Genomic DNA, 24,885 nt, shown 5'->3' with positions numbered 1-24,885 from the left:
AGATAACACAGCCCACACAGCAGTATTCAGCACAGACCACACAGTAGTATACAGCACAGACCACACAGTAGTATACAGCACAGACCACACAGTAGTATACAGCACAGCCCACAGAGTAATATATACAGCACAGCCCACAAAGTAATATATACAGCACAGCCCACAGAGAACTATATACAGCACAGCCCACAGAGAACTATATACAGCACAGCCCACAGAGAACTATATACAGCACAGCCCACAGAGAACTATATACAGCACAGCCCACAGAGAACTATATACAGCACAGCCCAGAGTACTATATAAAGCACAGCCCACAGAGTACTATATACAGCACAGCCCACAGAGTACTATATACAGCACAGCCCACAGAGTACTATATACAGCACAGCCCAGAGTACTATATACAGCACAGCCCAGAGTACTATATACAGCACAGCCCAGAGTACTATATACAGCACAGCCCACAGAGTACTATATACAGCACAGCCCACAGAGTACTATATACAGCACAGCCCACAGAGTACTATATACAGCACAGCCCACAGAGTACTATATACAGCACAGCCCACAGAGTACTATACACAGCACAGCCCACAGAGTACTATATACAGCACAGCCCACAGAGTACTATATACAGCACAGCCCAGTGTACTATATATAGCACAGCCCACAGAGTAATATATACAGCCCAGCCCAGAGAGTACTACATACAGCACAGCCCACAGTGTACTATATATAGCACATAGCACACAGTAATATACAGCACAGAACACAGCCCACAGAGAACTATATATAGCACAGTAGTATACAGCACAGAGCACAGCCCACAGAGAACTATATACAGCCCACAGTAGTATACAGCACAGAGCACAGCCACAGAGAACTATATACAGCCCACAATAGTATACAGCACAGAGCACAGCCCAGAGAACTATATACAGCCCACAATAGTATACAGCACAGAGCACAGCCCACAGAGAACTATATATAGCACAGTAGTATACAGCACAGAGCACAGCCCACAGAGAACTATATACAGCCCACAGTAGTATACAGCAGAGCACAGCCACAGAGAACTATATACAGCCCACAATAGTATACAGCACAGAGCACAGCCCAGAGAACTATATACAGCCCACAATAGTATACAGCACAGAGCACAGCCCACAGAGAACTATATATAGCACAGTAGTATACAGCACAGAGCACAGCCCACTTCTCTTCTCTTCCTCCACCCCCTCCCCTCACCTCCCCTGAGAATGGCCCCACAGTCCAGAAAAAAAAAAAAAACAAACTCTCCTCACCTCTCCTCTTGCCAGCGTTGCTTCCGCCTTCCTGCTCCTGTCTCTGTCTCAGCGGCTGCAGTCTGCCCGGGACACAGCAGGTGCGCGATGATATGACGTCACCACGCACCCGCAGTGTCAGAGGCAGAGCGGGGAATGATGGGAGAGGAGCGTCTGTAGACGCTCTCCTCCATCATTGAATTCAACTGTACCGGCGTATAGTACCGGCGTCTATACGCCGGTATAGTTGAATGCAACGGCGTGGGCGGGGGAGGCGGATCGAGCGGCCCACTACTGGCACCGGCCCTTCTGGCATTTGCCAGAAGTGCCCGATGGCCAGTCCGGCCCTGGTTGAACCCCAAGTATTCAGAAAACTGTGCAAACACATGTCCATTGAATGGAGCTCCATTATCTGTTTTGACCACTCTTGGAATGCCATATGCAGAGAATATGTCGTCCAGTTCTGGTATGACACTATTAGCCGACGTTGAAGAGATGAATGAAATGACAGGGTATCTAGAATATTCATCAATTGTTATTAGAATGTATTGGCCACTTGGTAATGGTCCATATATGTCAACTGCCACTTCCTCCCATACAGCAGTGGGTAGCGGAGACATTTGTAATGGCTCTAGAGTTGACGATGGAGTAATTAATTGACAAGTGGAGCAATGTCTAATCTTCTCTTCCACCAATTAATCCATATTTGGGAACCACACTTTTTCTCTGAGTAACTTTTTTGTGCCAACAATTCCTAGATGACCTTTGTGTGCTATCTGTATGACTAGGTTGCGCAAGGCCTTAGGTACAACCAGTTTGGTACCACGAAGGATGAGTTGGTCTTCAGTGACTGATAATTCCTCACGTACATTTGAAAATAGTTTTAACTCCTTCAGATCAATCCCATCTTCAGGAGATTTTTTCTTTTGAATTTCATGCGACCTTCTATTTTGGATAATTTGTATTAAGGCACAGAGTGTCTTGTCACTTGTTGTTGTATTCACAAACTGATCAACAGAAAGTGCTTTTGGCACGGCATGAGCTGTAACAAAGTGGATGTATTCTTCAATGGAGTAATGCACAGGTAAATCATCATCCATAGGATGTCTTGAGAGATAATCAGCCGGATTGCTGTATTTTCCAGGTTTGTGAACAATTTTGTAATTGTAGTCCTGTAGACGTAGACCCCATCGTTCAATCCGTGCTGGCATTTTAGCTCTGGGATTTCTAAAAATTGTAAGGAGAGCTTGATGATCTGTGACAATAGTGAAGGGAGCTCCATAGAGAAATAAGTGAAAGTGTTCACATCCCCAGACGACTGCCAAGCTTTCTTTTTCAGGTTGCGAATACTTTCTTTCAGTGCTTGTTAAGCTTTTACTTGCATAAGAAATGATGTGGGGACTTTGACTGTCATCCTTGTATTGTGCTAAAATTGCACCCAGTTCCACGGGACTGGCGTCCACAATCAGTTCAGTTCGAAGAGCTGGATCAAAATAGGCCATGGTGGTTGTTGAGCAGAGTTTGTTTTTGATTGTTTCAAAAGAGGCCTGACAGTCTTGGGACCATTGAAAAACGCAATTTTGTTTCGTGAGTTCCCTTAACCCCTTTCTGCCAGCTGACGGAATAGTACGTCAGCTGGCAGAACCCCGCTTTAAGGTGGGCTCCGGCGGCGAGCCCACCTTAAAGCCGCGACATGTCAGCTGTTTTGTACAGCTGACATGTGCGCGCAATGAGCGCAAGCGGAATCGCGATCCACCCGCGCCCATTAACTAGTTAAATGCCGCTGTCAAACGCAGACAGCGGCATTTAACTACCGCATCCGGCCGGGCGGCCCGAAATGACGTCATCGCCGACCCCCGTCACATGATCAGGGGTCGGCGATGTGTCAGGAAGGTAACCAAAGAGGTCCTTGAGACCTCTATGGTTACTGATCGCCGGTGGCTGTGAGCGCCACCCTGTGGTCGGCGCTCACAGCACACCTGCATTTCTGCTGCATAGCAGCGATCTGATGATCGCTGTTATGTAGCAGAGCCGATCGTGCTGTGCCTGCTTCTAGCCTCCCATGGAGGCTATAGAAGCATGGCAAAAGTGAAAAAAAAAAAGTTAAAAAAAATGTGAAAAAAAAAATATAAAAGTTTAAATCACCCCCCTTTCGCCCCAATCAAAATAAATCAATAAAAAAAAATCAAACCTACACATATTTGGTATCGCCGCGTTCAGAATCGCCCGATCTATCAATAAAAAAAAGCGTTAACCTGATCGCTAAATGGCGTAATGAGAAAAAAAATCGAAACACCAGAATTACGTTTTTTTGGTCGCCGCGATATTGCACTAAAATGCAATAACGGGCGATCAAAAGAACGTATCTGCACCAAAATGCTATCATTAAAAACGCCAGCTCGGCACGCAAAAAATAAACCCTCACCTGACCCCAGATCACGAAAAATGGAGACGCTACAAGTATCGGAAAATGGCGCAATTTTTTTTTTTTTGTTGTTGCAAAGTTTGGAATTTTTTTTCACCACTTAGGTGAAAAATAACCTAATCATGTTAGGTGTCTATGAACTCGTACTGACCTGGAGAATCATAATGGCAGGTCAGTTTTAGCATTTAGTGAACCTAGCAAAATAGCCAAGCAAAAAACAAGTGTGGGATTGCACTTTTTTTGCAATTTCACTGCACTTGGAATTTTTTTTCCCGTTTTCTAGTACACGACATGGTAAAACCAATGATGTCATTCAAAAGTACAACTCGTCCCGCAAAAAATAAGCCCTCACATGGCCAAATTGACGGAAAAATAAAAAAGTTATGGCTCTGGGAAGGAGGGGAGCGAAAAACGAAAATGAAAAAACGGAAAAAGCTCCGGGGGTGAAGGGGTTAATGGAGTGCTGATTGTCGAAAAATTTGGAATATATCTAGCACAGTAGCTTGCCATTCCAAGAAAAGAGCGCACTTCACTGGCATCCTGTGGAATTGAAGCTGCTCTGATGGAAGCAGAGAAAATGTGACCATAGAACTCCAATGAATTTTTATCAAAGTCGCATTTTTCTTTGTTTAGAGTGAGTCCAGCAGAGAGCAGACATTCAAAGATAGCATATAGAGCACGATTATGCTCAGCTTGAGTTTTCCCAAAAACCAGTATATCATCACTGTAATTAAAGGCATTGGGAATATGTTGAATGACGCTCCTTATCGTATCTTGAAAAATTTCCGCTGCTGAGCAGACCCCAAACGTCAATCTTTTGTATCTTCTGAGACCCACATGGGTGGAAAATGTTGTTAAGTATCTGGATTCTGGACTCAATTCTAGTTGATGATAGCCCTTATTGAGGTCGAGCTTTGAAAAAACGGTTGCTCCATTTAATAAGTGAATAATGTCATCAATTGTGGGTGAGATGTGTCTTTCCCTCTGAATAGCAGTGTTGGGCAGGCGCATGTCAACACACAGTCTCACCTGCTCTGGATTCTTTGGTTTTGGAACTACCACAAGTAGAGAGACCCACGGAGTGGGACCAGAAACAGTTTCTATGACATCATCATCCATGAGTAATTGGAGTTCCTTCTCTACCTTCTTTCTCAGGTGAAATGGAATACGCCTGTGAGCCTGGGCTACTGGACGAACAGTGTCATCCATATGAAGATGCACTTGAGAGTCCTTTAATTTTCCTAATCCACTAAATAGGGAGGGAAAACTGTTCACCATGGCTTGTACATCCAGGTCCGCAGGGTCGGTTATGGTATGAACAATCTGGATGAGTCCTAGCTTCAAGGCAGTGTGATAGCTGAGAAGACAGCCTCCTGATCCTTGTAATGTGTGAAAAGTGGTTTTCTGCCTATTTTCTTTATAGCTAGGTTCAGCATCAAATTGTCCCATTGTAACTAGAGGTGTTTTAGATCCATATGGAAAGATTTTAGTCTGCACTTGCTGTAAGACTGGCTTTGTTTTCAACTGTTCATAAGTATTGCTGTCTATGATATCCACCGAAGCTCCTGTATCTATTGTAAAGGTGATATCCGTGTTGCAGATGGTGAGTGTAATACATGGAGACTGCACTGAGCCAGTGACAGAAGTCGAGAACACATAGTTCTCAGCCACAGACATTTCTTCTACATCCTGATTTACCATTTTTATATTGGCAGGCTTTGTCATTGGCAGAGGAGACTTGTTGGGCGCTGATTTGCAGACAACTGCAAAATGGTTCCCTTTTCCACATTTACTGCAAGTTTGTCCTATAGCTGGACATTTGTTCATGTGGTGAGGGAAATCTTGTCCACATCTATAACATTTCTTCTGTTGCGGGGCTTGCTTGCCTTGTGCACTGTTATGTTTGAGATTATGCACCTGTAAATTATCCCCCTTCTCCATTGCAGTTGCCTGATGATCTGCTATCTCTATAGCACAGGCCATCTTGAGTAAATCATGCAGAGAGAGATCCTGCTGCAGAGAGAGATCCTGCTGCAGAGAGAGATCCTGCTGCAGAGAGAGATCCTGCTGCAGAGAGAGATCCTGCTGCAGAGAGAGATCCTGCTGCAGAGCTTTACGCCTTATGTTATTAGACGAGCAGGTGACAATTACTTGAGTTAGGCTTTCATCATCTACGTCAGTAAATGCACACCCATGGGCAAGTTCCTTTAGCCGGGTGACATAGGTGTCTATGGATTCTTCTGGAAGCTGCTTAGCAATCCTGAACTTGTATCTTTCATATCTGATGTTTTGTTTAGGGTTGAAGTAGTCAGTGAGAGCTTTGGAGCATTTGCTGTACGTGTCTGTCTCCGCTGCCGGTAATGTGCTGTATATGTCATAGACTCCTGTGCCCGCACAATGCAGGAACACGGCTCTCTTTCTGTTCTCCTCTTTTATATCTATTGCTTCCAGGAAATTCTCAAACCGATTTAACCATTTTCTCCAGTTATGAGAGAGATTAGTAACATCAGTCATATCAAACTGTGGGAACGTGTGCAAGTATTCAGCCATGATGGAGTCTCTCTGTGGTGCTGGCGTGTGAAGCAGTAAAGCAGGGGTCAGTACTCACAGTAGCAGGTGATTACATCCCATCCTTGTCGCCAGTTGTAGCATCCACACGGTGTAAGGAACTTAAGAGAGAGTAAGCTTTAACTGTATTTTATTCTTCTCTTCTTTTCCTCCAGCACACAACATAACAGCAGCATAACATTTCCTCCTCAGGCTAGAACTGAAACTGAAACTAAACTCAACTCCCGCCTTCCTTTCTTAAAGAGACAGATCTAATTCTTATACATTACACCAGCCTATTTAGAATTTTTCTCTCTAAAAAATGAAAACATATGATGGCTACATAATATTTATGGTTGGGTATTGCATAGTCCCTATATTAGGCCTGGCTTGCAACACAAATTGTAAGAATCAAAGAAATACAGGAGACTTAATAAAAAGTTGTCTGTTTCTACCACAGGTAATCTGGCTCAGTCCAGAGCACGAGTGACAGCAGCTTCTAGATCTCTACCTCCTCAGCTCAACGCTGGGCGTATTAAGGTCAGTATATGTATGGGGTAAGGAGACCGGTCACACCTGGGATAGTCCTCTAATAAGAACAGCAAAATGGACATTTAGATGTGTCATGTGTAATTGTAATCATTTATTATGGTTTTCCAATGTGTCCGGGGAAAAAAAATATTGTCTGTCCATGATTTTTTGATAAGCTATCAATAAAAAAATAAAAAGATAAGCTGGCAACCCTGGGGTGGTGTGATGTGGTGAAGATTTGATAAAACAGGAGATTATAACTATAGGACTAGTAAATGTGCTGGAAGGTAGTCCAACCCCGCCCCCACTACTGATCGGTAGCTTTCTGCCTATGCACAGTGTACACAGAAAGCTGTCAATCAGTGCTGTGGGCGGGGTTATACAGAGCTCAGCATTCTGCAGCAGATAACACGGGGATTTTATGAAAACTACAGGAAGCAGCCTAGTAAGTGACACATCTCTGAAATCAGGGTCTCTACTCCTACACTATGCTGCTCTCAGGTGAAGCAGCAGAAACCTGGTAATATACACCCTTTAAATACATCCTAAGGCTCATGTTTGTACTAAAAAATTGTTGCTAATAATATATATTGATTAATTTGCCGTACGGTCTTTTTTTTTTTTGCCATTTTTAACTGACTGCAATGACTTCTACTACCAGTACTACTTCTTCTGTATTGTTTATGTTGATAATTTTAATCACTTTTCCCAAATGTATGTAAAATTAATATAATTAATACATTCTCCCTTCTGGAGACATTTGGGCCTCAGTTGCGTCTATCTGATATATATATACATATATATATATATTTCTTATAGATGAGTTATTTGGATGAGCTGTGATTTACTCTGCTGTGATAATGTGGCGTCACTGTATAATACACCCGTGACATACTGACGGTAACAAGCCTCCATGCCACGTGGCACTTACTGTTCTCCCATGATCCACGTGCTTCCACGGTGTAGCTGAGGTTGGAATCATTGAAGACTTTACACTCTTCTGTATAATGACCACCTCTTTTAAACATTTTCTCGTTTTTCTAATAGGTTGACACAATGGAAATGATCAGGCATCCGGAAGAAACGACAAATATGAAAAGACAGACTGTGGCTTCTTATTTTAGGGTTGGTATGGTAGACTTGTCTCATATCCAGAAATAATTGCAACTAATGATTCCAATATATACAAATACTGATTTTTTTTTATAAACAAAGATGAAAGTTATAGAAAATAACTAAGATCTATTTTGTAATTATGACTTTGTATGAACAACTCATCCATGTAAACTGAAGCTGGGTTCAGATATATCCGTTGAATCAGGCTCTGGTTTTTGGGTCTGATGCTACTCAGGTTGATCACAACTGATTTGAAACTCAAATTCACCAGGTTGGCCAATTTTTCTGCTTCCAAAAAGTGTAACACTCTGGGGTCTCCTAGGACTTTCTCTAACCCTGTAAGCTCTTTAGCACAAACACAGTCTTAGTAATATCAATGTTACCTGACCATAGAAATTGATGGTAACTCAGTACTAACCAACAGCCCATTTAATCAAGCAGTACTCTGACAGACTTTTAATGTCCTGAATATATAAATAATGTCCTGAATATATATATAAAAAAAAACAGTACAAAAATGATCCATCTTAGTCATTTGTGCTCAGGCAGGCAGTTTTCTGCAGAATACTTACTCAAACTGATGGTGTCACTGACAGAGGTAACATCATTCTGCTGTGAGAAACGTGATGTAGTATGTATTCCATATCGTACTCTGCTTCCTCCCCACTTATACATTTTCTGGAGGCAATGAAGGTTGGTTTTGACCTGTGTTTGCTGGTACTGTCAGTGGTGTCCTGATCCTTGTGCTGCTGCTAGTAGCAGCCCTGGTATGTTTTTTTTCTTTTACACTACCCTATCCATTGGCGTTTTCTTTTACCAGACATGTTGTACAAAACTAAAATGAACTTTGGACAATCTTATCAATTCAAGTTATTCAACCCTTGCAAAAAAGGAAGGATGTAACAAGAAATGCTAGGCAGGTATATGTACAGAAAACAAAATGTGAAAGCAGGTTGCAGTACTGGTGTGTTGTGTATGATTATCAAATTGGGCTAATAAAACAAGTAAGCAAAAACCAACATGCCCAGTTAAGTGTCTACATTTTTAAAACATTAACATTAAAAACATTTCATAAAATTCAGCTCAAATTTGAATCACATCTCATTAGTTGCCATCAGGGTTTTTGGGTGCTGATCGGAGCTGCCTCCCAGTGTTGCACGAGATATTGTCATCAGGTCTACTGACTGGCATCGGCACATGTCTGTTGCATCAATTGATGAGCCCGAGAGTTGGTAACGATACATGGCAAACAATGGGATCAATTCCTCTAACATTTTCCATCCATCGTTTATGATGGATACTGGACAGAAACCACAACACAGTGCCAGGGAGATGTGAACCACAGCCAAAAAGTGTTATTTAAGAAGTATCAAGTTATCCCTTATCCATGCAAGCATTCGGAAAAGGATCCATCTTTTATTTTATATACCTCTTAATTCTGTGTATTCTTCTTTCTTGCATAGTACTCGCTCATGGACTTGTTATCCAAAATGGTGGTTGGACAGCCTCATTTTGTCCGATGCATTAAGCCAAATGATGACCGAGAGGCAATGAATTTCTGCCGGGAAAGAGTGCTCATGCAATTGCGCTACACCGGGATTCTGGAAACCGTCAATATTCGAAGACAGGGATATTCACACCGCATTTTGTTTGAGGACTTCCTGAAAAGGTAAAAAAGGCAGCAAAAAAATGTGAAGTCTTTATTGCTGGATGCAGCAATGTACCAATATTTTGTTTCCACTCTTTTCTGTGTTCTATACAAAATGGAGGCCTGGCAAAGGCTTAGCAGCACTTCAAGCAAGAGTTTGTCTCCAAATTTGTAAAATTGGTGAAGATTTACTGAAGTTTAGACAGTGCAGACTTAGACTAGACAGTCTGTAAATGCTCCAGATTTATCACAGTGGCTCGTGCTCAATGATCTTTAGAATATCTAATCTAACGTTACAACACCTATTAGTTGGATTATTTTGCATTGGAATTTTTATTAGTTTTTTTTTTTTTCAATTTTTGCACGCAATGTCACAATGTAGATCTCGGTCCCTTTCCAGACAAGCATCGTTAACTTCCCGATAGGTCATGCCCTGTTATGGAGCCGGTCAAAAAAAAGCCATGGCTCAAATGAAACTAGAATTGTAAGCATTTAGCTTAGTAAATTTGCCCCATTATTTCTGGGGTTTACATGAGCAGTCTGAGAAACAGGCGATTTTTCTGGGTTTGCTTTTCATGTTTAATATCCTTCTTTGTTCCATATGTAGTTGTCCAAAAGTGGGCACCTTACATTAAAGTATTAGCATTGTATTAGTTTTTTTTATGTAGCATCTCAGTGTCCTTTTTAATAAATAAGAAGTAATCAAATTTTTAAGAAAACATATTTGGGAAGATATATCCCAACTGTGCCAAAAAAAACCTGTCTTTTATGACTTACACCATATTTATTATGTGTTTTCGAAATTTTCTGTGGCTTGCCTGACCAGGAGGGATGTGGCATGATGGAAAGAGGGCATAGTGTGACACTGTGCACCAAAAAATTGCACCAAAATTTTGCTACCAATTTCTGGCAAACAATAAGCTAATTAATTGTGAATAATCTGGCGCATTGTAAGACTATCTAGTTTATGCTTCTGCTAATAATTAGACAGTATTGATTGAAAAAGTGATTAAAAATACTAAGTTATTACTGTCCGTATCTGATAAACTAAGTGAAAGGCGCTAATATGAACCTCTAATGCATCCACTCTGAGTCCGGCATCAGAAGGTAAACCTGGTTCAATTTATTATCCACTTAGTTTAAAAAAAATCCACAAAAGGACAAGTTGGTCCAGCTTATGTGTTTTGAGCGTTATTCATACTCTTATCCATTATCCACTTAACTATGGTGATAATAAATTGAGCAAGTTTTATCGGCTGATTCCGGATTCATAGTGGATGTTCAAGTTATACTGAAGTCAGAGGTCTAGGCCGAGCAAGAAACTATGATATTGGCTTAGGGTGAGTTGATGCAAACGTTTTTGCTTATCTGATGACCAATATGGCTACACTTGCACTTTTGGTGGGCAAATTAATGTGTATAGGTCTTCATGACCAGGAGCGGACCTATCATTCATGCAGACGCATAGGGGCCCAAGATGCGAGGTGGCTTACTACCACCTCCAAATCTGCGTGCGGCAACTCTCAGACAGAACTATTTCACTGCAAAGACCCATATACTGTTCTTACTCATGTTGTCAGATATGCAACAGATACAGACTTATTTGTGTGCAGGAGGAGTTTACACTTTTCTGACAGTAGATGGCGATGTTGTTACTGTTATATGCTTAGTTGAATGTAATGCATATACTTGTTGTACTTTGGTGTCGCTTTCTCTCTGGTAAAAGGTCCTTCAGACTTCCTGTTATGCTGTATTAAGAAGCTGATGCATGTACCTCATGTTCTGTGTAGATAAATGTTGAATTACCCCATATAATCTACTCTCACAAGTTTCTTCTGCAACCAAACTATGCAACAGCTCAAGGGCCCTTTTCTGTCTTTGTCCACCACTGTTCAGGACTGTACCCCAAAGACAGATGTCGGGAGGGTGGTTGTGGAGACAGATCTGATTTGTGCATTTCAGCTTTTTGATTGTTTGTTCTCCCCTCACCTCATTGAAATCAAGCATTGACATCACATAGGGCAGTAATCTACTCCATTCATCAAAACTGGGGGTTCTAGTACTGGCGGACCCTCTCTACCACGGTTTATTTGTATGGTCAGCATCTAATACCACGTTTCTTATCCAGTAGCCACTGCAGGATTAATGCATAGCCAACTTTAACTTCTGGCTTCAGAAGTTGGACCTCAGCTAATCGCCTACTTGCTACCTTCAATAACAAAGGGGTTGCCATGATGAGAACATTATTTTAAGGGGAACCTGTCAGGATGATTTTTCTGCAAAACTAATGCTATGGATATGTAAATTCTAGTCAAATAATAAAAATTATATCTGTTTTATAGTGATCCTATGAGTGATGGCGGAGAAAACAAGCTTTGAAACCACATGCAAATTATCCTGGAAGTGCAGTTGGGTTTGTCGGGAGCACTTCCTGGCTAATTTGCATGAGGCATCAACACTTGATTTCTCAGCCCTGGCACCTCGGATTACTACAAGACAGGTATCATTTTAATTGTTGAACGAGGGCCTATACAGTCATGTCACTAGTTGCAATACTAAAATGGTTGTGAGGGGATCCCTGCCAGATTTTGCCTTGAATCCAGGTAGTGAATTTTACATTATATATAGGTATTTAGGGGTCGGCAGGGAAATGACACATAAAATCACTTTGAAGTGATAAAGGAAGCACAAACCACTGGCATACAGCAAGTTGAAATAATACCCAAAGCAAATTTTTCCCCCTATCTGATAAACACTGATTTTTTAAATTTTTTTTTTCCCCGCACCCGTCTCCGCTAATAGTTTATAAATTGCAATTGTCACATAAACATGGTCTATGGATACCAGGGGGAAACCTGCTAACTCATCCATTTTGTTTGTACAGGAATAAAAAAAAAAAGGATCAAAGCAGCAATTAAGTTTGGGGCTTAAGAATCTTTCATATCCTCAGATTTACCATACGGATGTGACTCGTGTTCATTCTTGCCTAATGGGTTTTTGAATATGAACAAAGAAGTGTCAATCTGTTTAGCATTTGATCTGCTCTTCTGAATATTTGAGGAATTTCATGGATCACCAGCTAATGTATTTATCTATTCCCAATATTTCACTTAAAGAAACCTCTTTTTCAAAGCTTTAATTATGGCTCTGAGCATGGAAAATTATGGGTGCAAATTCAGCAGGGGCTTGTCAGTGTCTCGCATCTCCAGATACAGGAACTGAAAGACGATGATAATTGTAAGATTTTATTTTTATCATACATATTCAAAGGGAAAATTCCCATTCTGTTATATAAAGTGTATATATACTGTATACCCTACTGAGCGGACTACTGAGAGCAATATATCTGCAAGGACTAATGGTAAAGAAAACGGATTCTTGGACCACCACAATGGAGAGCACTCGTTTGCCATTTTTTAATTTATCACATACTGTAATTTCTAAAATCACATATATAAAATAACGATAGCCCCCCATGATGCCTAAATAATAATTAGTACCCGCTGTCCACCGTTAGCAAATGGCCCTGAGTGAAGCCTCACTTTTTAGGCTATGTTCACAGTTCCATCCTGACTGTCATCTAAGGTCCTATTCACACTACATTTTTGCAGTACATCTGGCGGGTCTGATTGAATCCATGAAAAAAAACAGGATTCAGATGGAGCCCTTGACACAACCATAGGATCTAATTACGTTTGATAATGTTCCTTTGCCCGAGGTATAATTGAAGAAATATATTACATTTATTTAATTTTTATGATCGTGGAAGAATTTATGTCTGTATTCTTCTTCTTCTACTAGGTATTACTATCTCGCATTCAGAGCTCATCAGGATCCTCCACCAACAAAAGAAAGTTGTGCTGCAATTCTAGAAAGAGCTAAACTTGAAAAGTGGGTACTTGGAAAAACTAAGGTAAATCTGTGATTCTGTTTAGTTTATGAGAATCATAATAGCTCTTATATTTACCTTGGATTAAAGGGGTTATCTGGCCCTATTGTAGTCTGTGACTGCAGACTTGTGAGTCCTCACATCTCATGCACTGCGTGCTGTGAAGATTCTCCGGTGTCGGGAGCGGCCCGGCATGTGATTGCAACTATACGATTTCCATACATGCAGTCATGTGCCGTCCAGATGTGCATGGCCTCGCACAATGCAAGTGAATTAAGCAAGGTCAGACGTCTAGTTGGCATGTGGCCGGAAGTATGCAAATCACATATTTGTAGTCACATGACTACCAGCTCCAGAGAATCCTCACAGCGTACATATTGGGTGCCAGAGGGCAGACGTCATGGGCAAGCTGCTGCTTCATGTTACCCTGGCACTCTACAGGAAATTCATGTCCCAGATCAAATGTGCTGTTGTGTTTGTGAGTGGGGTACGTTGCACTCACTTGTAGGCCACAGACTTCAGCTGTCTACTAGTCTTCAACTTCAGGAGCTGCCGCACATGAATTAGGAGGCACCCAGTTCATTTAATGACAAAGAAGGTTACTCAACAGTCCGTACGCATCATATTGCGACACTAAGTATTGTGCACAAGACTTTCCATTCCTTGTGTCCACAGTCACACTTCCTGGTTTTCCTTCCATTGTACCTGGACTATCCCTGCTTTAACTGATTCTGTCCGTCCCAGGGATCCCCAGCCCAGTCCTGCAGTACGTTCGAGGTCCGTTACTTCTCCCACCCATGACTACATGTCAATCTTCCTCTGCAAGCAGGGGGTTAAAGTACTCGCCATCTCACCAGGATTGAACATTGTGCTCCAAATGTTACAGATGTACATTTGCTCAGGGAATTCATACTGCCCAGAATACTGTGTACTCTCTCTTGCTATCAGCCCAAACTCTTCTCTCCCTGAAACCTGTTCTTGTTTCAACCCACTAACCCCTCCCACAGTGGGTTAGTCCCATGCTTAACTATTTCTTCCCCTACATAACAATGCTAAGCATCTTATACCTGTATTATACATTTTTCCTTACTTATCACACTATGCAGAAAAACATTACACTTCACATTAACCCGGTTGGTATCTTTTGGGTCACTTACACAACCACCTCCAGTCCATACACACACAGTCTGCTGTGAAATCCCAGACAACCCCTTTAAGTTTGGGTTCTACCTACTTGTGAATTAACCCTCTGTGATTTTGGCATTTATACAAAGACATAACTTGAAGTTCCTGTCCAAAAAAGCTAAATTAGTAAAAAGAAAACCCGCGTTTTAAGATACTTTTTATATGACTGCGACACATTTGGATCTGGATGCAGCTGCTACCTCTGCAGCCCCTATCATTACACCCCTGTGTCTATTCAAAACTGGTGGTTTTGCATTATATAAGCACAATGGGGTGAATTTATTATTATGTGCCAGACTGGCACAAATTGAGCCATTATTTTGGCACGTGGGGTGTCACCATACACCTTAGATTGTTGGCTGATCCCGCTATTCCCGCAGGTTTGACCGACTTTGGTTTAATGTGTACAAACTTTAGCTTTACCCTTCTAAACATTGACCAAGATTAGTAAATCTGCCTCTATGTGCATAGAAAGATACCTGTCATGTTTCACAGCTGTTTCTCCCTGCAACACAATCAGGGTGTAGATTACCTGTCACTTGCTCAAAAATATTGACTTAAATACTTTGCAAAAATTCCTGAACTCCCCTGATTCTGCTTCTCTTTTTGGTTTTATGCTGCATCACTCCATTGCAGATATATTCACAATTGAGGCTTTTGGAGGGCAGAATGTGAAATCTCTGCTTACAGTCAAACTGGGCGTTTCTTGACAGTCTTCTCTGGGGGGGGGGCATGCACGTTCACCTCTTCCTTCTAAACTCTGCCCATCGCATCTCTGCAACAGTCTAGCTATGACTGGCAGCATCTGGAAGGGAAAGGTGAAATTGCACACCTCTGGAGAAGACTCTGAAGAAACGCCCAGTTGGTTTTGCAAGCAGAGATTTCACATACTGCACTTCAGAAGAAACAAATGTGAATATCTCTGCAACGGAGCGACACCGCACAAAACAGAAAAAAAGCAGGAGATTCATGGAGCTTAGATTTTTATAAGGTAGCTGAATCAAAAGCAAGTGACAGGTCCTCTATAAAATAGGAATATTACAATTTTAGGTACCGTAGCTAAAAAGGCTAATCACACCACACTCTGTGCCAACTAAAGGGACATGAAAATACATATTTGCTCACAAAATGCATCCCTGATTTGTCTTACAGGGATTCTATGATGTTTTCTTGTTATTACAAATATATCGGCCCTCTTGTCTATGTGTTGTATGTGGAATCGAATCTACCGCATTTATGACAACAGTGTAATATTAGGCAATGTGGATTTAATCTTATCTTACACACTCCCTTTAAGAAGAGCAGTGGCTTTGCACCTATCTTTCTATGCATTGTGTAATATAAACATATATAATTGGGAAAATATATAACGGGATAAAGGAGCCGATGGGCACACACTGGGCCCGCAGCAAAGTCGGTCAGGAAAAAATAAATCTAACATAATTTAGCATACCTGCCATATCTGCCGTATCTCTTGTCACATTATGCATTTCCCAGTTAATTATTTTCAGAAAAGTTGGTGACTACTAGAAAAGCATACAAAAATAAAGAAATTTAAAGGGCACCTGATACAAGGAGCATGTGGTCTAATCTGCCAGCAGAATAGTATCAAGCAGGAGGAGCGGAACAGATTGATACTTTGATTGTGAGAAAAGACCCATTATAGCTTGTATGTTATTCATTGAATTTTTTTTTTTTCATAGGAGTCCAGTGGGCGGTCCTAATCAGTGATTTACAGTTATCCCTACATGTACATGCCTACACAGTAGGCTGTCAATCACTGATTAAGACTGTCCACTGGACTCCCAAGCATAGAAATAAAAGGGATTTCAATTAATAAGATGAATACATTTCCTTACAAACATTTTGCTCAGTTTCTCCTTCTCTGCCAATAGATTGCAAGGTATTTTCAAGATGACATGTTCTCTATAAATCAAACCTCTCAAGGCATCACAATATATCCCGTTCATACATGCAAGCACCGGTCACATGTGACAGATAAACTGGAAATCTCTGTCTTTCATAATTGTCTTTTTTGTTAAAGGTTTTCCTGAAATACTACCATATAGAACAGCTCAACCTCCTACTGCGGGAAGTCATTGGCCGGGTAGTAGTGATGCAGGCCTATACCAAAGGATGGCTTGGTGCAAGAAGATATAGGAAAGTGAAAGAAAAGAGGGAAAAGAGTGCAACCTGCATCCAGGCCGGTAATTATTAATGTAGGGTATAGATATAATTGGCTTTTTTTTTTTTTACCTATATGGCCACATAAGATCCTGGTGACCTCTAATCAGTGATGTATCTTGAGATTCCATGGAGTTACGTACATACTACTGTAGATACAAAGACCTCAGGCGGCATGTGATGATTTACACAATGAAAACAGTTTTAGTCCTCCGTCCTACTGCCGTCTTACATCATCCAGTGTCAAATACAATAAATCCCATTTCGTTATCTGCAGTTGCCACATATTCGCCTGTAAATCCAAGCATACTGAAAGAAATGAAGGGACCGAATAACTCACACATCAGGTGCAGACGAAGGAAAGATTCAAGCTAACATTGTTTACTGATAAAAATGGTGCAATTCGGTGAAAGCAAAAATGACAAATTAATGGTCAATGGAAATCAAAATCTTCAACCAACCGAGTGCTGGATTCCAAATCACCGCAAAAATCAAGGATCCAATTTGTTTTAATTTCTTCGTGGCACCTAACAATGAGATGCGATAGCGTGTACGGCCCCCACGTGCCTGTATGAACTCATGATAATATCTGGTCATACTCCTGATGATGATAACAATAACTAATGAAAAACATTGGTGTTAACTGTCATTAAATATCGTTGAATACATAAGTAGAAAAATCTACATGAGAAACCAATATATATATGGACGAGATATGGACAGTCGTCGCTAAGACGTAAAGAAACAGAGGCAAAGCCCCACGAAAAGCAGCAGTCCAAAAAGATACGTATAAAAGGTATAATTTTATTCACAAAATCACATGGTGCAGAAGATCATAGCAACAGCAAAGGAAAATACAAAAAAGAAAAAATTAAAAGAAACGCTTACAGGTCGGCAGAATGCAAAGTGAGCCTAGTAGACAGAAATCTGTTCTCATAGTATGTATAAAAAATACAAATACCACCCTGTCCACATGTGAAATAACGCAGAAATGGTGGAACTACATATAAATAAATAAATAGACACAGCCTAGGGATAACTAAGTATGGACATAATAGTCCTACCCACAGCTGAATGCTAACTGCGCTAAATAAGACAATGGAATGTACCATGCAGAATGCACTTGTTACCTGTGGCAGGGGTAGTAAAAGTGGCCCAGAGGATCCGCCAGACCGCCCCAACGCGCGTTTCGGTTGGCACCTTCGTCAGGGTGACGAAGGTGCCAACCGAAACGCGCGTTGGGGCGGTCTGGTGGATCCTCTGGGCCACTTTTACTACCCCTGCCACAGGTAACAAGTGCATTCTGCATGGTACATTCCATTGTCTTATTTAGCGCAGTTAGCATTCAGCTGTGGGTAGGACTATTATGTCCATACTTAGTTATCCCTAGGCTGTGTCTATTTATTTATTTATTTATATGTAGTTCCACCATTTCTGCGTTATTTCACCTGTGGACCCATGTGGACAGGGTGGTATTTGTATTTTTTATACATACTATGAGAACAGATTTCTGTCTACTAGGCTCAGTTTGCATACTGCCGACCTGTAAGCGTTTCTTTTAATTTTTTCTTTTTTGTATTTTCCTTTGCTGTTGCTATGATCTTCTGCACCATGTGATTTTGTGAATAAAATTATACCTTTTATACGTATCTTTTTGGACTGCTGCTTTTCGTGGGGCTTTGCCTCTGTTTCCTGATGATGATACAAAGGATGGGGTTATGGGGGTCTCCTCCCAGGACAGGGCTTCAGTGATCTTCTGGACAGTCTGTGACTGCGTTGGTTGCACTGATACATAATGTTTTCAGAGGTTCAGAGGGTCAGTCGCTGGCATCAATGCCTTCATCATCCTGGAACTGCCTACACATTCTGGTGACATAAGGCCGAGCATTGTCCTCCAACAGGAGGAACCTAGGGTCCACTGCCGGGATCCGGGTAAGTGCTGGGGTCTAAGGCAGCGGAGGGGCCCTTTCTGCCCACGTGTCAACTACAAAAAAATTGAAATGGCTGTTTATTTTTGTTCTCTCCGCCTCTCAAAAAGATAATAAAAATGTCAGAAAGTCAAATGGACTTCAAAGTAATAATGGTAAAAATTACAGCACGTACCGTATAAAACAAGCAACAAGCCTTGATATAACTGTCAATAGAGAAAATACAACATTTATAGCTCTTGGAAGGAAAATTTGAAAGCAAAGAGCGACTCACATCACCCAAGGGCCCGCATAACCCAGGATATTGAACTGCCCACTGCACCAGCTTAAAGGGGTTGTCCCGCGAACAAAAGTTAATTTTAATCCATAGATCTTGGAATAATAAATAATTTCCACCATTGGATGTGTTTAAATAATATGTTCCTGTGCTGAGATAATCTTATAAATGTGCCCCTGCTGTGTACTGTGTAATGGCGGTGTCTGACCGTGCAGGAACATGGTCTGATCATACCACATCTCCTGGGCAGGGGAGGAAGCAAAAGAGTATACTGACATTACAGCAGTGGATCACAAATGATTCATTCTTTGAAGTAAAATATTGTTTAAAAACAGGCAGGGAAATGTTTTACCTCACAAAAAGAATGAACTGTGATACTGTGCTGTCCTGTCGTTATATTTTCTTTTGATTCCTCCCCTGCCCAGGTGACGTGGTATGATCAGACCATGTTCCTGCACGGTCAGACACAGCCATTACACAGTACACAGCAGGGGCACATTCATAAGATTATCTCAGCACAGGAACATTATATTTAAACACATCCAATTGTGGAAATGATTATTATTCACAGATCTATTAATTAAAAGGAACTTTTGTTCGTGGGACAACCACTTTAAGGACTGGAAATAGCTCTGAGGATTTCATCCTGGTACCTAACCCCAGTTAGGGTACCGTTGTGAAGGTTTGTGCCACCCTCCAAGAATATGCCTTCCTTCACCATCACTGATTCATCGCCAAATTGGTGTGATGGATGAGATTGCAAGCAGCATAATGTTCACTGTCTTGAGACTTTTTCTTGTTTGTCACGTGCTCAGCATGAACCTGCTCTCTGCTGTGTAAAGAATGGGGCGCCGATGCTGAACCTACCTGGGCTGTGAGCACAGATGCCATCCCACTACAGGACATCGGGCCCTCATGCCACCTGCTGAAGGCCATTTTGTAGGGCTGTGGAGTTGCGCACCATTGTCCACACTGCACACAGAAGCCTGGATCTGACTAGTCCTGTTGAAGGGTTGATGCCCTTCTAAAGCCCTGTCCAGCCCTCCTCTTATAAATGGCCTTTGTCCTGTTGGTATCTGCTCTTTACTCTTTATGGCTCATTCAGGCGAGAGTATTATAAATCCGTGTGCTGTCCGTATGCAAAACAGGTCACATGTGGACAGAATAAAGACCAATGCAAGTCAATGCTGTATTTCAACATTTAAACACACGGTCCAATGGTCTGTCTGTAAAAACAAAAAATCACAGCTTATACTACTTTGATCCATATTCCCAATCAAACTCGCCCATTATAAGTCAATAAAAGTGAGAAAAAAAAGGATCACATATGGGTTATCATCCATATGTCATGTGTTTTTCATGGATCAGTTGCAATTGTTAGAAATTGTTCTTGTAAAAACTGTATGTCATACGGATGCACAAAATGGAAATATGGATGGCACACGGATGTAGAGAACAGACCTACGGCGCACAATATGGATGCTAAAACATCATTTTTCTAGGGAAAAACGGACGATTTTGCATACACTTATGTGAGTCTTAGACTGTGCTGGGAGACAGAGCAAACCTCCTTATGATTGTACATAGGGTCAGGACGTGGCCTCCTGGAGGAGATGGCCTACTTGTGCAACCTGATTGAGCGGCAGATACCGCCTCATGCTACCAGTAGTGGCGAGGACACTAGGAAAATGCAAAACTATATCAGGAAGGATAAGGAGAGGAATGGTGTGTGGCCACCACACGAAAAGCCATTCCACTGGGAGTTTTCACAGTTGCTATTGCTCTTTTATTTGACACATTAATATCCCAGAAGGTTAATGAACTATGGTTATACAGTGATGTACAAGAATCACTTTCTTTCGAGCAGTGTACATGAGTTGGTTGACAATCAATGAAATTAACCTGTCAGTTTCCCCAATCCCCTTAAACCACCACGAGAGGTGGTGAGTTCTCCTTCAATGGAAGTCTTCAGAGGCTGGACAGACATCTGTTTGAGATGGGTTAGTGAATCCTGCATTGAGCAGGGGGTTGGACACTATGACCCTTGAGGTCCCTTCCTACTCTAACATTCTGTGATTCTATGTCTTTATTGAACCGGTTACATATTTCCATACAAACTCCTTATAAATTTTTGATTCTCCATAAAAATCAGTTTTAAACTGCAGTGACAATATGTTAATTATTGGGTGAGTAGTCGTGGGGCGGGGGGCATAATTTTCCTTAGATTAATCTTCCCACCAATAAACATGTTATCATGTCGCTATGGCCATGAGTGACATGATTTGAAAGAATGGTCACTGCTGGCTTTTTTGAAATCTCTGCCTCCGTGACAATGCACTAGTGCAGGACTCAGCCGGCCGCTGAAGGCAGCTCTTTTGCAAGCAGTTACTGCCAGCAATTTGCAAACCTCACAGTCCTGCATCTATGCTGCCTCCCTGGGCATGTGCAGTTCACCGATGAAGCCTGGGACTGGAGCATTGCAGCGCCCCAGAGTCCTGGTCGTTGCAGTACTGTGGCTCCGCCACTAAGGGGAGCTATGGTACGTCTGATGGCACTGAAGGAGTTCATCTGATCAGGTATCACAGACACCAATACATTTCACCGCCGGGCCTCCAGGGGGAGCTAAGGGTTCTATTTACTAGGCCACTCTCCACACACTGGTAAAACTGGGGGTCAGGCAGGAAGTTAGACAGAAAGCTGACTGGATGGGAACCAGGCAACACCTTGTGGCAGAGGGTGTTGCGGGAGAAGATTCAGTAGGGTCCCTGTCAGGGGTGGGATCCTGACAGGGGCTTGGCAACTTGAGCGAACGTAACGGGACCGTGCCTGCACAGTATAGCGGCGGTGCCCAAGAAGGGACTGGAAGCGAGATAGATTGTGCTGAGTGAGAAACGAGATCAAAGCAAGAAGGAGAATACCAGTAGGGGTCGTGCTGTAAGACCGAGGCAACATCCTACTGAGGCGCCAACAACCGGTGGCCGGAACGCCGAAGGAAGTATTTCTACATACAGCTTCAGGCAATACTTCGAACCTACGGCAGGACAGTCAGTCTCAGGTGGGCTGTCTCACCTAAATCACCTATGCAGTCTTGGGGGGCAACTTGTGGAGAGGGGCGACTCTAGGGTCCCGGAAGAGCTCCGAGCCTACCCGTCAAACGGGTGCCGTCCTAACCGTAACATCAGGGAGGGACGGAGGATTAGCAGAACATCATCTAATCGTGTTGTGAGGGAACTTAAGAAACAGACACAACAGTTGTGGGGACTTTCCTTAAGCACAGCAGGGAAGGACCACAACACATAGCGCTAGAAGGAAGGCACAGATTTCCACCTGTTAAGAGAACTCCGAAGGTGCCATTGGACCGGCCGGACTTGCGCAGCCTGGTTACCCGGACTCCAGACTGAGGACTCAGAGATCTTCAGTAAAGAGGTAAAGAGACTGCAACCTGGTGTCCTCGTTATTTACTGCACCGCACCACTACAGCCTCACCACCACCACCACTATCCACATCATATCTACCGCGGACTGTGCGCCCCTCGGCAGGGTCACGGACCGGGCCTAGCCACCGTGACAACCCCTGAGCAGAGACTCAGAGGCCCGGTACCGGGTACCCCTCGGCCCTGCGGCAGAGTGGGGTCACTCCAACTTGGCGTCACGAACAGGATCTACTTAAGCCTGAAGAATCAGGTCATGTGTGCCTTTGAATTGTGATTTATTGTGTTTGGACTGTACTTTATTGAGAGACTGTGTATTGCCATTTGCTGCCAGAAGTTCCCGCCAAAAGCCGCCGCCATTGCTGCGCCAGAGAAGAAGGAGGGCGTGCCATGGGAGGAGACTACCAAAGTGGCGCCAGAAGCGGCGACCGCCCCCTGCGCCTCTTGTTGCAAAGCGATGACCTGCCTCAAAGCAGAGGACCACCCCCTGACCTGCAACGGCGGGAAGCGGGTGACGGAGAAGCTCGGCCCTGGAGAAATGGCAGGGTCCGATGCATGCACTGCCACCGACTATCAGACCATGACGATGAACAGCAAGTGCCGGAACGAGGAAGGAACAATCCCGGCTTGCCCTCACCCACCAGAGGCGGACCCACGTCTACCGCAGCGGAAGGACCCGAAGTCCTTGGGACCGGCAGCGGAGCTGAGCCTACCCATCCCGACCTCGGAGTCAGCGGAGGAGGAGCCGTGGTGGGCGGAGCCGCGGTCCGAGCTGCAGCCGACTCCAGCGTCCTCGTTAGTGGGCCAGATCGACATCGGTGGAACCACATCAGGCGCAGGTATGGAAGACGCCCCTGCTCCCCCGCTCGATCCCGCTCCCGCGACCGACCCTCACCCCAATAGGAGCCGACTCCTCTCGGCGGAATTAGTGGTGTTACCCCCTGACGCCATGGGGAAGCTGGTACCCCCGCTGCCGACTAGGATGGGAGAGCCCATAGACGTGGGCCCAGACGGGGTGATCCTCCAATGGGACACCCCCCGGATTGGGCCAGATGGGGCTCAGGAGGAAGAGTTCACCCTTGCCGTGCTTACTTGGGAACAATACAAACAATGCTTGATTCTACATTGGAAAAGACAAAAAGAGGCGGAGCTGACTGACCCGCCGAGAGTACAACCACCTACGTGTGGTAAGGAGGACATGGTAAAGCGAGGAACTGTGTTGACCTTCCACCCGAAGAGGGGATGGGGTTCCATACAGGAGCTGGGGCTACCTACTGATGTCTTCATTACCAGTTGCAACGTGAAAACTCCCTGCTGCGGCCGAGATGGTGACCCCTTGCAAAAGGGGGATCAGGTGACTTACACCCGTCATCGGAATGCGTACGGATGGTACGCCCGGAATGTTCGCCGCTGTGAACCTGGGAGAGTGGCATCTGTTGCTTCAACCATGATGGAACCGAGTGTGGCAGACCTTACCAACATTGCCACCGTACGTCTTATTGCAGCAACTGAGCTGGCAGCTAGAATCCGCCTTCAGGTTCAGGCATCAGGTGGTCTGACTGCACCGGGAAGATCCACCAGTGACACTGGCGCGACATCAGCCATGGATCAAGGAATGAAGCCTGCACAGTCGGAAGGTGTTCACTTTCGGCTGATGTCTGGCAACCTACTGTGAGGATAAACCTCGATACCACGAGAATGTAAATAGTTAACTGTTTGTTTCCTGATTAGCTGCTGAACCCGTCTAGGGTTAACTCTTAAAGGGATCCCTTTGTTGACCCGGGATCCCTATTGTTTTGTTTGATTTTCCAAGTTTGCACAAGTTTCCAGAACTGCCGCAATCATGAACAGTGCATGATACAAACTTATTGTAAATAGTTGCACCTTCTTAAAGGCGCTCCCTACTGGTTTTACTTAAAGAAGGACTCTTTGCGAAGATACCGCACCGGAGCCTTTGCTGAGTACGGACTGGTAGCCTGAGAAGATATGCTACCTCATAAAGACTTGGTCCCCTCTTAAAGGGGATGTTCGCATATTACGCTGATGAACCGTGTGCTCTAAGACTGACAGATAACAGTAATGTGTTAATGAAAGAAAGAGATGCTAACGTTTACATGTAAAAGTTATATGTATCAAACCAGTTAATTGTGAAGAAATGCTGATAATGTTCATTGGAAGAAAGTGAAAGCTAGAAGAAAGGTGCAGTAGGCCCGTAGGGGTAGACATAGTGTCCTGCATAGTTGCTAGTAAGAGAGTAATGATGAAAATTGATGTTATAAGAAAATAGTTGATAATGTTGATAGAAAATGAGGATAGAAGGTAAACCCTGAGTCCTCCTAGGAGCCATATGAAGATGGCTCAGTGTTCCTAAACTGAAAGTATGTTATGTTCTATACTATGTATAGTAGTTGAAAAGACAGAAGGCTCGGGCTGAAAGG

At 43.1% G+C, this 24,885-nt stretch overlaps 1 protein-coding gene across 2 annotated transcripts in view; it reads left to right on the top strand.

Annotated features, from left to right (window-relative positions):
- Positions 1–24,885, top strand: part of MYO3B (myosin IIIB) — a 334,653-nt gene that overhangs the window by 231,357 nt on the left and 78,411 nt on the right. For both annotated transcript variants that reach the window (XM_077272741.1, XM_077272742.1), the window contains 5 exons: positions 6,719–6,798; positions 7,837–7,914; positions 9,369–9,574; positions 13,355–13,466; positions 16,672–16,834. In XM_077272741.1, coding sequence (XP_077128856.1) covers positions 6,719–6,798; positions 7,837–7,914; positions 9,369–9,574; positions 13,355–13,466; positions 16,672–16,834 — 639 coding nt within the window. The remainder of the gene's footprint in view (positions 1–6,718; positions 6,799–7,836; positions 7,915–9,368; positions 9,575–13,354; positions 13,467–16,671; positions 16,835–24,885) is intronic.

This window comes from Ranitomeya variabilis, chromosome 7, assembly GCF_051348905.1.
Source record: "Ranitomeya variabilis isolate aRanVar5 chromosome 7, aRanVar5.hap1, whole genome shotgun sequence".
Classification (NCBI taxonomy): domain Eukaryota; kingdom Metazoa; phylum Chordata; class Amphibia; order Anura; family Dendrobatidae; genus Ranitomeya; species Ranitomeya variabilis.
This window is presented reverse-complemented; position numbering and strand designations above follow the sequence as displayed.